Consider the following 15,663-nt stretch of genomic DNA (forward strand, 5'->3'; position numbering starts at 1 on the left):
TTGTTCAAAGAATTGAATTCCATATGGAACTCAGGTTGCTATGGCAACTGAAAGGAAAAACATTAAAAATCTTCTTGTCCAAAACCACAGGTCCTAGGGCTTTAATATTTGGTATGTAGCATCATCTGGTGGTCCTCTACCAAGGTTTTTCAAAGTATCCCCCTAGGGTGAAATATGGCCCCGCCCTTGTGGTCACATGATTTATATAGGGAATAATTTTGAAAATCTTCTTGTCCAAAACCACAGGGCCTAGGGATTTGATATTTGGTATGTAGCATCATCTGGTAGGTCTCTACCAAGATTGTTCAAATTATTTCCCTAGGGTCAGATATGGCCCTGCCCTGGGGGTCACATGGATTATATAGACTTATATAGGGAAAAACTTCGAAAATATTCTTGTCCAAAACCACAGGGCCTAGGACTTTTTTTTTTAAAACCTTGTCCGGGACATAACTCCAATACTATGTGTAGGCATTGGAACTGAAAATAAAAAATTCAAGTAAGCACAACCAATATTAGATATATGTGTGGCTAACTGCATCAAAGTACACAGTCTGAAAAAAAAAATAGTTAGAATAAAATTTTCTGAAAAAGAGTTATTTGAACAGAAAAAAATGATCCTGGGTAAAATATTTGGGGGGAAATGGAGACAACTCCACTAAAACTTTATTGTAGGCTTAGATGACTATGTACATAGTATCTCATGCAAACCATGCACTTTTTATACGCCCATCTCTGAAAGAGCGGGTCATATGTGAACACCCGTGGCGGCGGGCGGTCGGTGTGCAAAGCATGTCCGCTCTCTAAATCGAACAGTGTTCATCAGATCTTCACCAAACTTGCTGACAATGTTTGTGGGCATAATATTTCGGCCAGGTTTGATAACCAGCCAAATCGCCCCAGGCACTCTCGGATTATGGCCCTTTATTTACTTGAAAAACTGCGAATTTAGCCTTGTCCGCTCTCTAAATCCAACAGTTTTCATACGATCTTTACCAAACTTGCTGACAATGTTTGTAATGGCCCTTGAATTACTCGAATATCTGCAAATTTAGCCTTTTCCACTCTCTGAGTCGAACAGTTTTCATCCGATCTTCACCAAACTTGCTGACAATGTTTGTGGGCATAATATCTCACCCAGGTTTCGATAACCAGCCAAATTGCCTCAGGCACTTTTGGATTATGGCCCTTGAATTACTTGAAAATCTGCGAATTTAGCCTTGTCCCCTCTCTAAGTCAAACAGTTTTCATCCGATCTTCACCAAACTTGCTGACAATGTTTGTGGGCATAATATCAAGTTCGATAACCAGCCAAATCGCCCCAGGCACTCTTGGATTATGGCCCTTGAATTATCAAAAAACTGCGAATTTAGCCATGTCCGCTCTCTAAGTCAAACAGTTTTTATCCGATGGGTGTATTTTGTGACAGTCTGGCACTCTTGTTACCTCTAGGGATTAAACAAATCATGCATAATTACTGCAATGGTCAGCATTTTGTAAAGGAAATTATGTAAAGATCAAATTTTTTTAATGCCCGAGGGAAAATGTGACATTTTTTGTGGTGAAATTTGTCAACAAGCAGACGATTTTTTTATAAAAGAATTTCACAAGATATGATGAGAAAGTAATTGCTGAAAAATGAACAATCTCTGCTACCAATATATATGCATCAAAGTATGGGAAAAATATCTAGAAATATGGAAAAATCAAAGAAAACAAATTCAGTACTGTTAGATGCATCACTGTGTTATCATGTATAGTAGGTAACATAGCTTGCTTTTCCATTGCATTGATATAACATGGACAGGATTATGATTGACAAACGGTGTTCACCCAACAGTTTCACTCTATAAACAGATTGTTTCCCTTGTGTAAAGAGGGCTTAGGGTGAGTCTCTACTATGTAAGGTATTGTTTTTGAAAAACCAAAAACCAACTCTTGCTGACTGTTTTTCTCCTTGACACAACCTCCGTGACTGAAGAGCCTCAAAATTTTGGAGAGCATCAATCGCTATTACAAATTGCCTTGTTTAGACAGCATCTGTTGGCGTGATGCAAAGTTTGAAAACCTGGTTTTCATGGAATTTCTGCATTTCTTGTTTAACATTTTACTGCAGTACTGACCTGTTTAAGTAAAATAATAAGGAGCATACAGTATAACCAAATATTTCACTTAATGTACAGTGATTGGTGTTACTGTATTGAATTTCAGTATGTGACTTTGGTAGCAAAATGAAAAAATTAAAGTTATTTTGCATGTCTGGAAGATTATCAGTATGAACATGAATATGTTCTTGTTGCAGGTATTGTGGACAGAAGTTACCCAAGTCAACAGAGAATTCTCTATAACCTACTTTGTATATACAATACTCACCATATCCATTCATCCATATTTCATCCTGACAGTGAACAAAGTAAGTTATCTAAATAGACAACAGCATAGTGTATTAAATGTTTACCATTCTGCCAGATTCTTCAAATTATTTTCTAACAGTTACGCAAGTTTCATCGTAATAAAATACAGACATAACCCAAGTCACTATATCCGACATCACGATCACAGCTGAAGGACAAATAGCTTTAAATCATGTGATGTCTGCTCATATTTTTTAGAATGTTTGAAGGATTTTCATAAACTTAGTGTTGATTGTTTATCTCATCAAGAGGATGTACAATGCATTGAGGTCACATGGTGTGAGGTCAGTGAGGTCACATGGTGTGAAGTATGTGAGGTCACATGGTGTGAAGTCTGTGAGGTCACATGGTGTGAAGTCAGTGTCAAACTTAAAAGTTCTAAGGACAGATTGCTTTATTTCATGTCTGAATCACATCTTTGAACTGTTTGAAGTATTTTCTTAAAATAAGTATCGATTGTTTACCTCTTCAAGATGATGTTTAAAGTGCTTATCTTTTTTAACCAGGTTTTCAACGAAAACCTGAGTTATTAGATTGGGGTAGATGTCGGTTGGGCGGGCGGGCGGCAGCGGCGGCGTCAAACTGGTGTTTCCGGTCAATAATTTTTGTTTCGGTAAAGATATTTGAATAAAACTTGGTATGTATGTAGCTTATATTAAGACAAAGGCTGGGATTGATTTTGGGGTTTCTGGGGTCAAGGTCAAGGTCACTGTTACTTAAAATAGAAAAAAAGGTTTCCGGTCAATAACTTTTGTTTCGGTAAAGATATTTGAATAAAACTTGGTATGTATGTAGCTTATATCAAGACAAAGGCTGGGATTGATTTTGGGGTTTCTTGGGTCAAGGTCAAGGTCACTATTACTTAAAATAGTAAAAGGGTTTCCGGTCAATAACTTTACTTAGGAATGAGCTATCATGATGAAACTTGGTGTATAGAAAACTTATATAAAGTTGTAGCTTGGGATTGATTTTGGGGTTTCTGGGATCAAGGTCAAGGTCATTGTTACTAAAAATAAGGTTAGGTTAGGGTTAGGGTTAGCATATCTTCTACATGCATGGAGGGATTTTGATGAAAGTTGGCACAATTGTTCACCATCATGAGACAAAGTGTCATGCGCAAGAACCAGGTCCCAAGGTCTAAGGTCAAGGTCACACTTAGAGGTCAAAGGATACAAGAATGAAAACTTTGTCCGGAGCATATCTTCTTCATGCATAGAGGGATTTTGATTTAACTTGGCACAATTATACACCATCATGAGACGAAGTGTCTTGCGCAGTTCCCTTTAGAATTACTTCCCTTTGTTGTTACTATAAATAGCTTATATTGTAACTTTTTCATTACTAGACGTAGGGAAAAATCGAGACCACTTTTCTGTAGTACAACATGCATGTTACATCCAATTTTGAGGTGTATTTTGACCAATCTCTACCTGGTAAGGATTTCTGTGTGGACTTGCAATTTTTTTTTTGTATTTTTTTTTTTTTTTTTTTTTTAAGATTAACTTCCCTTAGTTGTTACTATAAATAACTTATATTGTAACTTTTTTATAATTGACCGTAGGGAAAAACCAAGACCACTTTTCTGTGGTACAACATAGTTGTTACTTTCTAATTTTAGGTGTATTTTAAGGTATCTCTACCTGGTAAGGAGTTTTTTTGTGGACTTAGAAAAACAAAAGAATTGCAATGATTACTAAACAACCACAAAATTAAAATTACATCTGCAAATACAGGAGCTAGAGTAAAGAAATTTGCTGTGACGGGCGTATATTGTGACATTCTGGCACTCTTGTTTATTCTTATGAAAAGTGTTGAAAACCTGGTTTCGTGGCATTGCCGCGTTTCTTGTCTATATCATAGCTCTATGATACACAAGCAAAGCAGAAGTATGTAAAAAGTATGTGAAGCATAAAAAGTAAAGTCTTTCCATAGGATTTCAGGGATTGCTAATTTTCAAACACTTAACCCTTATTTCTGTTGTTTTAAAACACCACTTAAAAGTTCAGAATTCTTAAATAAAACGAAGTCATCAGACTTGTTCAGAGGAGGTGGGTTGTCCTCAGTCATTAAAGCTGCGAAGTTTCAAGACTATATCTTGACTGGATGTTAGCTATATCTGATTTGATGATGCAGTCAAACACATTATCACACTGAGAAATGATTAGAATGTCAAAATGAATATAAAATTTTAAAATAAACATTTGAATTTTCATTTATTTTAGGTTCATCTGTAAATAGTTGTTTTTCATTCCTCCATTTCATCAACATGTCACCAAGTGAACTCCATGGGCATATGTTAGGTGGTCTGTTGGTCAGGTTGGTTGAATTTGCTATTACCTTACTTTTAATAATATTATGTGTTTTTTTCTTAATTGTATTTTTATTGTGCAACTGATTTTGACAGTAAAGAAATATTTTGGAGGACAAACAAACTTTTAACACAATGTCTTATGTCAAAGGTTTGTAGAGAAATTGAATAAAACAATTTTTTTGTGATGAAAGTTTCTTTAATATGCCCATGCCTATGTTGACTTGTAATGTTATTGTGCTGAAAAACTGAACCCTCAATTTTGTACTGGCAAATTACTACTTAACTGTTTAGATGTTCACCAGTTACAAGTATTATGGTAACATAATTATATTTATACATGTTTTCAGATGGCAAGCAGTTTTTCTGTGGTACAAAGCAGCATACTCAATCTCTCACAGATATCTTTGGCACAAAGCAGAGATGAAAAAGTAAGGTCACATTTGATATTTTTTGAGTTCTTTTGCAAAATATTATAAACTTTTTTTTTTAGTTCATGTTTGACTGCCATGAATGTAAGCATTTCCTATGATTGTGGCATTGATATACCACTGAACCAGCCATAGCTACCATCTGTATTATATACCCACTTGCCTAAGCAGCCAGTCAGGTGACATTTGGAAGAGACATTTTGTTCTAATTTAAACAAAGTGTTAAGCAGTCACCTGCATTAAGCAGCCAGTCAGGTGACATCCAGAAGAGACATTTTGTTCTAATTTAAACAAAGTGTTAAGCAGTCGCCTGCATTAAGCAGCCAGTCAGGTGACATCCCGAAGAGACATTTTGTTCTAATTTAAAACAAAGACTTCAGCAGTCGCCCGCATTAAGCAGCCAGTCAGGAGACATCCCGAAGAGACATTTTGTTCTAATTTAAACAAAGACTAAGCAGTCGCCTGCATTAAGCAGCCTGTCAGGTGACATCCCGAAGAGACATTTTGTTAATTTAAACAAAGACTTAAGCAGTCGCCTGCATTAAGCAGCCTGTCAGGAGACATCCCGAAGAGACATTTTGTTCTAATTTAAACAAAGACTAAGCAGTCGCCTGCATTAAGCAGCCAGTCAGGTGACATCCCGAAGAGACATTTTGTTCTAATTTAAAACAAAGATTTAAGCAGTCGCCTGCATTAAGCAGCCAGTCAGGTGACATCCGGAAGAGACATTTTGTTCTAATTTAAAACAAAGACTTAAGCAGTCGCCTGCATTAAGCAGCCTGTCAGGAGACATCCCGAAGAGACATTTTGTTCTAATTTAAACAAAGACTAAGCAGTCGCCCGCATTAAGCAGCCAGTCAGGAGACATCCCGAAGAGACATTTTGTTCTAATTTAAAACAAAGATTTAAGCAGTCGCCTGCATTAAGCAGCCAGTCAGGTGACATCCGGAAGAGACATTTTGTTCTAATTTAAAACAAAGACTTAAGCAGTCGCCTGCATTAAGTAGCCAGTTAGGTGACATCCCGAAGAGACATTTTGTTCTAATTTAAACAAAGACTTAAGCAGTCGCCTGCATTAAGCAGCCAGTCAGGTGACATCCCGAAGAGACATTTTGTTCTCATTTAAAACAAAGACTTAAGCAGTCATGCTGTCGATCGCCACTTGAGCCATTTGCAACAAAAGATTAAATGTGGCTTCGAAATTTTCTAATTGGCGAAAATGGCCCGAAGCTATGTCTGTCTGCAAAACTACGAATATTGCCAGTTTTACGAACCAAAAGATGTGAAAAATCGATAATCTGTGTAGACAAACAACATCAGTTATTGAAAGGGAGGGAGCCAATTTGCAAAAGTTTTATTTGATCAGGCAGTTAATTGGCGATAATTAGATTATTGAATAACAGACTGGATAATTATAGTCATCATTTTGTGCGCTTGATACGATTTAATGAGCAATCGGCTGTTAGACGATCTATAGCAAATTTTCTATGATTGCCGAGGGTTAGTTTGGGCAAAAACAAATAAAAAATGCTTTAGATAAGCAGAAATTGTAAGTATTGAATTGCTATTATGATAGAAAAGCAATAAAACATAGGTATTTTATCAAATATTTAACTGTAACTTACGTTTTCCGTATTTGTCACCCGTTTTCGCGACCGTGATTTTCGGATATTTCTGTCATTTCTGACGAGATTTTTTAGTGCAATCTTAATAAAAAGCCAATAAAAAGTCTACATTTAAGAAAAATAAAAAATTTCTTCTTTTTTGACATCTTTATTTTAAATGTGATTTTCAAAAAAAAATTATTAAATGGCAGATGTTTATAAAAATGATAATTTTAAAAGTTAACAAAAATTGATTTTCTAAGTAGCTTTTTAAAGGGTTACTACAAAATATGTAATAACTACATTAATTTCTTGAGTGGTATGAGAATTTTGGTACATATAATGTAGTCCTACAAGAACGTCAATGCTATGCGCTTCACCGTTGTTGGCCTCATAATTTTATCTTCGGAAAAAGCAGTGGCTCAGAGAAAAAAATTCCCAGTGTGACCCCTGGTCACCTGCATTAAGCAGCCAGTCAGGTGACATCCCGAAGAGACATTTTGTTCTAATTTAAAACAAAGACTTAAGCAGTCGCTTGCATTAAGCAGCCAGTCAGGTGACATCCCGAAGAGACATTTTGTTAATTTAAACAAAGACTTAAGCAGTCGCCTGCATTAAGTAGCCAGTCAGGTGACATCCCGAAGAGACATTTTGTTATAATTTAAACAAAGACTAAGCAGTCGCCTGCATTAAGCAGCCTGTCAGGTGACATCCCAAAGAGACATTTTGTTCTAATTTAGAACAAAGACTTAAGCAGTCGCCTGCATTAAGCAGCCAGTCAGGTGACATCCCGAAGAGACATTTTGTTCTAATTTAAAACAAAGACTTAAGCAGTCGCCTGCATTAAGCAGTCAGTCAGGTGACATCCCGAAGAGACATTTTGTTCTAATTTAAAACAAAGACTTAAGCAGTCGCCTGCATTAAGCAGCCAGTCAGGTGACATCCCGAAGAGACATTTTGTTCTAATTTAAACAAAGACTTAAGCAGTCGCCTGCATTAAGCAGCCAGTCAGGTGACATCCCGAAGAGACATTTTGTTCCAATTTAAACAAAGACTTAAGCAGTCGCCTGCATTAAGCAGCCAGTCAGGTGACATCCCGAAGAGACATTTTGTTCCAATTTAAACAAAGACTTCAGCAGTCGCCTGCATTAAGCAGCCAGTCAGGTGACATCCCGAAGAGACATTTTGTTCTAATTTAAAACAAAGACTTAAGCAGTCGCCTGCATTCCACCTTAAGGCAGGTTAGACTGTATAGTGAATTCAGGTTGTCACCTGAATGGGTATATTCGAAAGAAAGTTCACAAAACATGTGTCTTGAAGCAAAGTTCATACAGATTTGTGTCAATAAATGAGTGCTAAAACCCTTCAATGCCAGTAAAGTCTTGTATTGCCTATAGCCTGTTTGCACCTATTTTCGCAGTACTAAGAAAATAAATTAATAAAGGAAAGGAAAACAAGATATGTTGCTATTATTTTCTATTAACTTCGTAAACCTTTTCATTTCCTATACTATTTCAAACAGAAAATCATTTTTCTAGTCCTTGTTTACTTTAAACCCACCATGTTTCTTGTGCATGTGACCTTCACTTTTGCAAAGGGAGTTAATTCTAATTTCGCGGTACGGCATCCGACTTGATAAAGTGCTTCCTGTGAAAGTGTAAAATGTATCGGACCCCCATATTTTTAAAAATAATTTCATGAATAAGACATAAAAAGTTATTGCAATGTAAATTTAAGACAGTGGCAGGGTAATTTTGTTAAATATTTGGACAACACTCAATTCATTACCAATTTTAATTTTTTATTGACAGGAGCATTTAAAAATAATTAACATACTTTTACACAAATAGGGTGTGAAACGTAATCAGCTTTCAAAGTAGGTGAAATTTGTTTCCAGTAGATAGCGCTGCAAATTGTTGTTCTCGCAAAAATCAAATACTGTGAGACCGGATGTTACACGAAAATAGCAACAAGAGGTATACATTTTGAAAGTAACTTAAAATTTCATGTCTATATATTAATCACCAGTCTATAGTTTGTGCTATTGACTGGTCTGCAGTTCAGCATAAGTTTGCTGGGCTAATGAGAAATAAAAAACTTTTAGAGTTCATTCCTGATGTCATGTAATAAAACACATACTGAATGGCTTGCTAGTCAATAATCAGAAATTTTAGCTCTCGGTCCTTTGGACATCAGGCAGATAGTTTAGACTGTTGACCAGCAAGCCGTTCAGTAAGTGTATACCAATGCAAGTTAATAAATTTATACTATGTTTAAACCAGAAAAGAATAAAAATGAATTATCAATAATATTTTCAGAAGTCCTCGGTTTCACCACGGTAGCTTCCTGTTGGAACCCCTGCAAACAACTTACTTCACAAACATCGAGTCAAGTCCCTTATTATCACCTCTTGTCTTCACGGGCCCAAGCAGTTCAGTTTACACTCACTCTGATCATATAGTACATTCTGTACGAGAAACAGAGTGGCATCTACATATACGGCGGAAAAATCTGTTTCAGCACAATCTTCATACAAAGAAACATGCAGCTAGAACGCCACCTCATTCACCTACAAAGGTAGGTAGTTCTTTATCAAGTGATTATTTCTAACAGGAAATTTGAGTGTCATATTCCTTCACCTAAAAAGGTTGATTACTGTTAACAAGGTGATTGTTACTATTATATTAACATTGCTTCTGCAGTTGCAAGATAAACGTGTATGACGAGTGTGTTTACAGTTTGCCACAACACCGCTTAAAGGCTGAGCATTCCAGAGGTTTCAGTGCCCACTCGGCTATAATTGTACAGAATTCAACTTGTACAAGACTTCATACATTTTACCAGATGTTACTCCTGGAAAGCATACATCATGATGCGATCGGCAGTAGCCATTAGTTAAAGATTTTGTTGTTTCAGAGATATATAATTTCACAGCTATGCAATGTTGGATCAATTTATATAATGTGAAAAGAAAAAATCAAACTGCACACTTGAAACTTGCCCATATGTACGTTATCCAAATGTAAACTTCAAAACTGTGTTTGTTTTGTCAAATTAACTGAAGAAACAAACACAGTTTTGAACTTGAAAGCCAAATTATTCACCTTCCAAGTTTGGTAACTCTCCCAGTTGATGTTCTTAGTAAAGTTTGATGCTGAGAAAACACATGGCGGCTGTTAACTTTTCACTAATTTTCTTTGCTTAAATGTGAAGAGAGTCAAAGCGTTAATGAGCCTGTCTGCTTTGGTCAATAAGAAAAGCACAGATCTATGGATATTGACAAAAGTTCAATCCCTGGGTGAGGCACATGTTCTCCTTAATGATTTGATAGAAGACATTGTGTTTGAAATCATTCACCATCCTTATCTGATTCATGTGGAGAAGTTGGCAGATACTTGCAGGAAACTGACACAGAATGCAAGATGACATATTTAACTGTCTACTGTTACATAACAGAAATAGTATTGTAAAGCAGCACTACACGCAAAACAACAAATTTCAAAATCAACAACAAAAATAAAAAACATAGCATGTATGAAACAGTTGTTGCTTCTTAGGAAAAAGCAGTTCTAGTGTTGCATGTTAGATGCAATCTTGACATTTTCTATTCAACAATATTGATTTTGCAGTCACCTAGATCCCCAGAGTTGCCAGTGTTAACACCATTGTGCCATAAGGAACACCCCCCACAGGTACTTGAGTGCCAGCCCACACAGTACCCAACATTCCTATACCATACTGTACCTAAGGTATGTATACATATCTAAAAAGTTGATTATAATCTGTCTAGTGTCGAAATATTGAAGTACAAGTTAGATGACGAAAGGTGTAATGTGAACTTAGGCATATAAGACTTAAAAAGTTAATATAGATTTTATTTCCAAACTCTACTCCGATATATGAAAAATGAAAATTAAGACAGACATAAAATACAGATTTTTCCATAAAAATTGTAGCAAAATTAATGTGAAACTGAGGATCTTGAAAACTGGTTGTATTCAGAATTTATTGATACTGTTGTTGAGTTTAGACAGCATGATGAAGCCAACATGAAAAGAAACTCTGAAGTTACCACAATGTGTTTTAAATTTATTTTTTAACGACTTGGTTTCTGCCCTGGCCAGGTGCTAATCAAACAACGCATTTCTTACTGCGCTGATCGCAGTGCTCAGTGGGATAATATTGCTGCAGAACTTTGTGGTACCCAGAAGGCCATGCACTCGCTGAAGTATGGAACTCCTGACATATATGAGGAGGTTCAGTGGTGGACAAGGTGGCGTTTCTTCCCGATGCATCCACAGGGGCTTCTAGGGATACATCCTAAATATGGCTATTCTGGTGTTTACATTCCTGGTAAGTTAAATTTCATTTATTACTTGGTGAAGGTGAACAGTGTCTGTGTTACCTCCCTTTGTCCTTCCAACACCAATTCCAAATGCTATGAGTTTCTTCTTAACAATGTAGTGAAGCTGTTATTTATTGGACAGTTGAAGAGCCTGTAGCCACATAAGGAATGAGAAATACATACTTTTAAAGGCTTTCAATTAGTAGGCAAGGAGATAAAGGCAAAAATAGTTTAGGGATGCTATAGTGGTATTCAGTTCAGTTGTTAAATAGAACAGTCTTCTGACGGAAAAGTAAACAGACATATTTATGTGACCAGAGAGCCTGATAGAGGCATTAACTTGTTTATGTAATGCTGTTTCAGAATGTTAGCATGTAAATTATAAAATATCTTTTACACAAATTCTTGCATAATTTGACAGTGTTTCATGAGGCATGTTGGCTACTTTCTCAGTAATAATACTTTAAAGGAAAGATTACTGTGTTTATTTTTTTTTAAAAATCAACTTATAAGTTACTTCCCTTCGGTTACATGGATATGATATTGAAATATTTGGCAGTGTGCCAACCTGTGGTTCATTACGTGTGTTTGCGTATAGAACATAGTAGCTCAGCTAATTATACCAGCATTCATGTACAAATTTTAATTACTGGTAATGAATTTGTTTTAGTTTTAGATTGACATGCCTCTCTCTTGTGACTGATTGGCTCCACAAAACGAAATTGATTTTGTCCCTTCCTTTTAATTAACTTTTTTTACCCGGAATGTTTAATTTAGTTAACCAATCAAAACTGAAATAATCATGGCAATTAAATGGATTTAATGGCTCTTTATTAGGAATAATGTTACAAATGATCCTGGGAATCGTCTCCGTAATTTACAACTTATTCTTGCAAAAAGATAGTTCTATTGATTTTACTATGAGAGCCGAGTTTTTTCTACCTCTCAATGTGAAGGTGAGTTTGGAAAATAAACACTAGCAGAGATGAATCATAATATGTGATTTTTCAGCTTGAATGTCTTAGAAGGAAGACAATAGACCATTGTTTTTTATGGATGAAACAGCTTTGTCCTGTCTCCCCCCCCCCCATTTATCATTTTAAGAGTACACTGTATTAAATACATACATTGTATGTTACATGTTACATATTGATCAAAAATCTGTACACATCTTGGATTAGAATGTTTTTGTCAAATTGATAAGTTTAAACTAAAATCTATTTGTTGTTAGATCAATATTATATTCAGAGTCTTGTCAAAGTTCATTCTTATATCACAATTCACAAGAGTGTTAAAAACAAGAATCAAGGTTTAATGTTTTTTACATGTTGTTGTTACCAAGGATGAAAAGGTTTCTTATATTATCGGTTAGTTGATGAAAGCTACCAATGGAAATGGATGCAATAAAATTTGAGTTTTTGATGTTTAAGAAATATTTCATTTTACATTTATCAAGACATGTCCAAGTGATTAATGTAATTTACATTGAATCACTTGGACTCTCACTGATGTCAGTTTGAAACCTTGCTTGAGCTGTAGTAATTTTTATGTTTGAAAGGTCTAGGATCTACCCTGGCCCTAGCACTTGCCTGAAAATATGCTTGGAGGGGCTGGTGTGTTCCTCCACCATCAAAAGCTGGAAGAGTTGCCATATGACCTAAATTGTGTCCCAGCAAAAATAAAATCTTTTATCAATAGTTATTTTTGACTGCTTTCATAAACAATGATATCTAGTTTTCTTTGTCACTTTATTTTATTGCTTTTGTAATGATTTTCCATTCTTGTGACAAATAAACCTCTAATTTCACAAATTTGACGCTTGCTTGTTTACCTGTTAGGATGTTTGATAAGAATTGATTTCTTTCCTTGTTATAGCAATTTATGGTGCTTTTTTGTGGATGTTTAGCAAAGATAAAAATCCAGTGACAATTAAAATGACGAAATATGATTGGTTGCAGTAATTAAGATAACATGCAAATTGAGCTATTTTATGGGTAAACAACTGCTTGCAGAAACTTATGCTCTTTATACTCGGTGCACAGGCCTATGACATTTAGGCATTGGTTCTTAGGCCTTTATACCTCAATAGCATGCTTACATAGTAACTATTTTATTGTATTTAAGTTCTGTTTTGTTTTCCTTATGTGTTTTTAGCTCACCTGTCACAAAGTGACAAGGTGAGCTTTTGTGATCGCGCAGTGTCCGTCGTCCGTGCGTGCGTCCGTAAACTTTTGCTTGTGACCACTCTAGAGGTCACATTTTTCATGGGATCTTTATGAAAGTTGGTCAGAATGTTTATCTTGATGATATCTAGGTCAAGTTCGAAACTGGGTCACGTGCCTTCAAAAACTAGGTCAGTAGGTCTAAAAATGAAAAACCTTGTGACCTCTCTAGAGGCCATATATTTCACAAGATCTTCATGAAAATTGGTCAGAATGTTCACCTTGATGATATCTAGGTCAAGTTCGCAACCGGGTCACGTGGGATCAATAACTAGGTCAGTAGGTCTAAAAATAGAAAAACCTTGTGACCTCTCTAGAGGCCATATATTTCAAAAGATCTTCATGAAAATTGGTCAGAATGTTCATCTTGATGATATCTAGGTCAAGTTCGAAACCGGGTCACGTGCCGTCAAAAACAAGGTCAGTAGGTCAGATAATAGAAAAACCTTGTGACCTCTCTAAAGGCCACATTTTTCATGGGATCTGTATGAAAGTTGGTCTGAATGTTCATCTTGATGATATCTAAGTCAGTTTCTAAACTGGGTCACGTGCGGTCAAAAACTAGGTCAGTAGGTCTAAAAATAGAAAAACCTTGTGACCTCTCTAGAGGCCATATATTTCATGAGATCTTCATGAAAATTGGTCAGAATGTTCACCTTGATGATATCTAGGTCAAGTTTGAAACTGGGTCACGTGCCTTCAAAAACTAGGTCAGTAGGTCAAATAATAGAAAAACCTTGTGACCTCTCTAGAGGCCATATTTTTCATGGAATCTGTATGAAAGTTGGTCTGAATGTTCATCTTGATGATATCTAGGTCAGTTTCGAAAGTGGGTCACGTGCCATCAAAAACTAGGTCAGTAGGTCAAATAATAGAAAAACCTTGTGACCTCTCTAAAGGCCATATTTTTTATGGGATCTGTATGAAAGTTGGTCTGAATGTTCATCTTGATGATATCTAGGTCAAGTTCGAAACAGGGTCATGTGCGGTCAAAAACTAGGTCAGTAGGTCTAAAAATAGAAAAACCTTGTGACCTCTTTAGAGGCCATACTTGTGAATGGATCTCCATAAAAAATGGTCAGAATGTTCACCTTGATGATATCTAGATCAAGTTTGAAACTGGGTCACGTGCCTTAAAAAACTAGGTCAGTAGGTCAAATAATAAAAAAACCTTGTGACCTCTCTAGAGGCCATACTTTTCATGGGATCTGTATGAAAGTTGGTCTGAATGTTCATCTTGATGATATCTAGGTCAAGTTTGAAACTGGGTCAACTGCAGTCAAAAACTAGGTCAGTAGGTCTAAAATTAGAAAAATCTTTTGACCTCTCTAGAGGCCATATTTTTCAATGGATCTTCATGAAAATTGATCTGAATGTTCATCTTGATGATATCTAGGTCAGTTTCAAAACTGGGTCACGTGCGGTCAAAAACTAGGCCAGTAGGTATAAAAATAGAAAAACCTTGTGACCTCTCTAGAGGCCATATTTTTCATGAGATCTTCATGAAAATTAGTGAGAATGTTCACCTTGATGATATCTAGGTAAAATTCAAATCAGGGTCACGTACCTTCGAAAACTAGGTCAAATAACAGAAAAACCTTGTGACCTCTCTAGAGGCCATATTTTTCAATGGATCTTCTTGAAAATTGGTCAGAATTTTTATCTTGATAATATCTAGGTCAGGTTCAAAACTGGGTCACATGAGCTCAAAAACTAGGTCACTATGTCAAATAATAGAAAAAACGACGTCATACTCAAAACTGGGTCATTTGGGAAGAGGTGAGCGATTCAGGACCATCATGGTCCTCTTGTTTATTTATGGTGAAGGCCATGTTTTATTTTATGAGAAGGTAGAGAATTGGGTATAGTGGTTAAACCTTGAAACACTCCCTCACCGTAGTGGTTGGAAACCCTGCTTTTGATGTAGAATTCTTTCATGTTCTGAAGCTATCCTGCAGACTTGAGGAAGGTTAGTCGTTCTACTGGGGTAATTTTCTGTCGTTAGTAGTTCAAGGGGTTCTTTCTCCATGTTGAAACTGAACAGTTTCCATATGACTTTATGACTGAAAATCCTACAAATCTAAAACCAGGGAAAACAAGTAGTAATTTTCATTAGTTCTAAGAGCAGATGTCAGAACAGTATCCTGTCACAGCAGGAGGCAATGGAACAGTAGTAAAACAATACTTGTAACCATGTAGAGAGCAAATAGTGCGAGGACAAAATATTCTCAATGATTAATTAAAGAAGTAAGATTGCTGTTAAAATGATTGTGTTTAATTGTTAGAAATTGCAGTTTGAAGAAAAACTTGCTTTTGGCTAATATCAGATAAGCCTAAGG

General features: G+C 36.0%; 1 protein-coding gene across 1 annotated transcript in view; it reads left to right on the top strand.

Annotated features, from left to right (window-relative positions):
• The window catches only part of LOC123536509 (chromatin-remodeling ATPase INO80-like), a 129,443-nt gene that overhangs the window by 64,905 nt on the left and 48,875 nt on the right, over positions 1-15,663 (top strand). Inside the window, exons 21-26 of the mRNA XM_045319728.2 lie at positions 2,303-2,413; positions 4,637-4,730; positions 5,073-5,153; positions 9,076-9,334; positions 10,387-10,506; positions 10,882-11,110. Coding sequence (XP_045175663.2) covers positions 2,303-2,413; positions 4,637-4,730; positions 5,073-5,153; positions 9,076-9,334; positions 10,387-10,506; positions 10,882-11,110 — 894 coding nt within the window. The remainder of the gene's footprint in view (positions 1-2,302; positions 2,414-4,636; positions 4,731-5,072; positions 5,154-9,075; positions 9,335-10,386; positions 10,507-10,881; positions 11,111-15,663) is intronic.

The sequence above is a fragment of the Mercenaria mercenaria genome, chromosome 1 (genome assembly GCF_021730395.1).
Source record: "Mercenaria mercenaria strain notata chromosome 1, MADL_Memer_1, whole genome shotgun sequence".
NCBI lineage: Eukaryota > Metazoa > Mollusca > Bivalvia > Venerida > Veneridae > Mercenaria > Mercenaria mercenaria.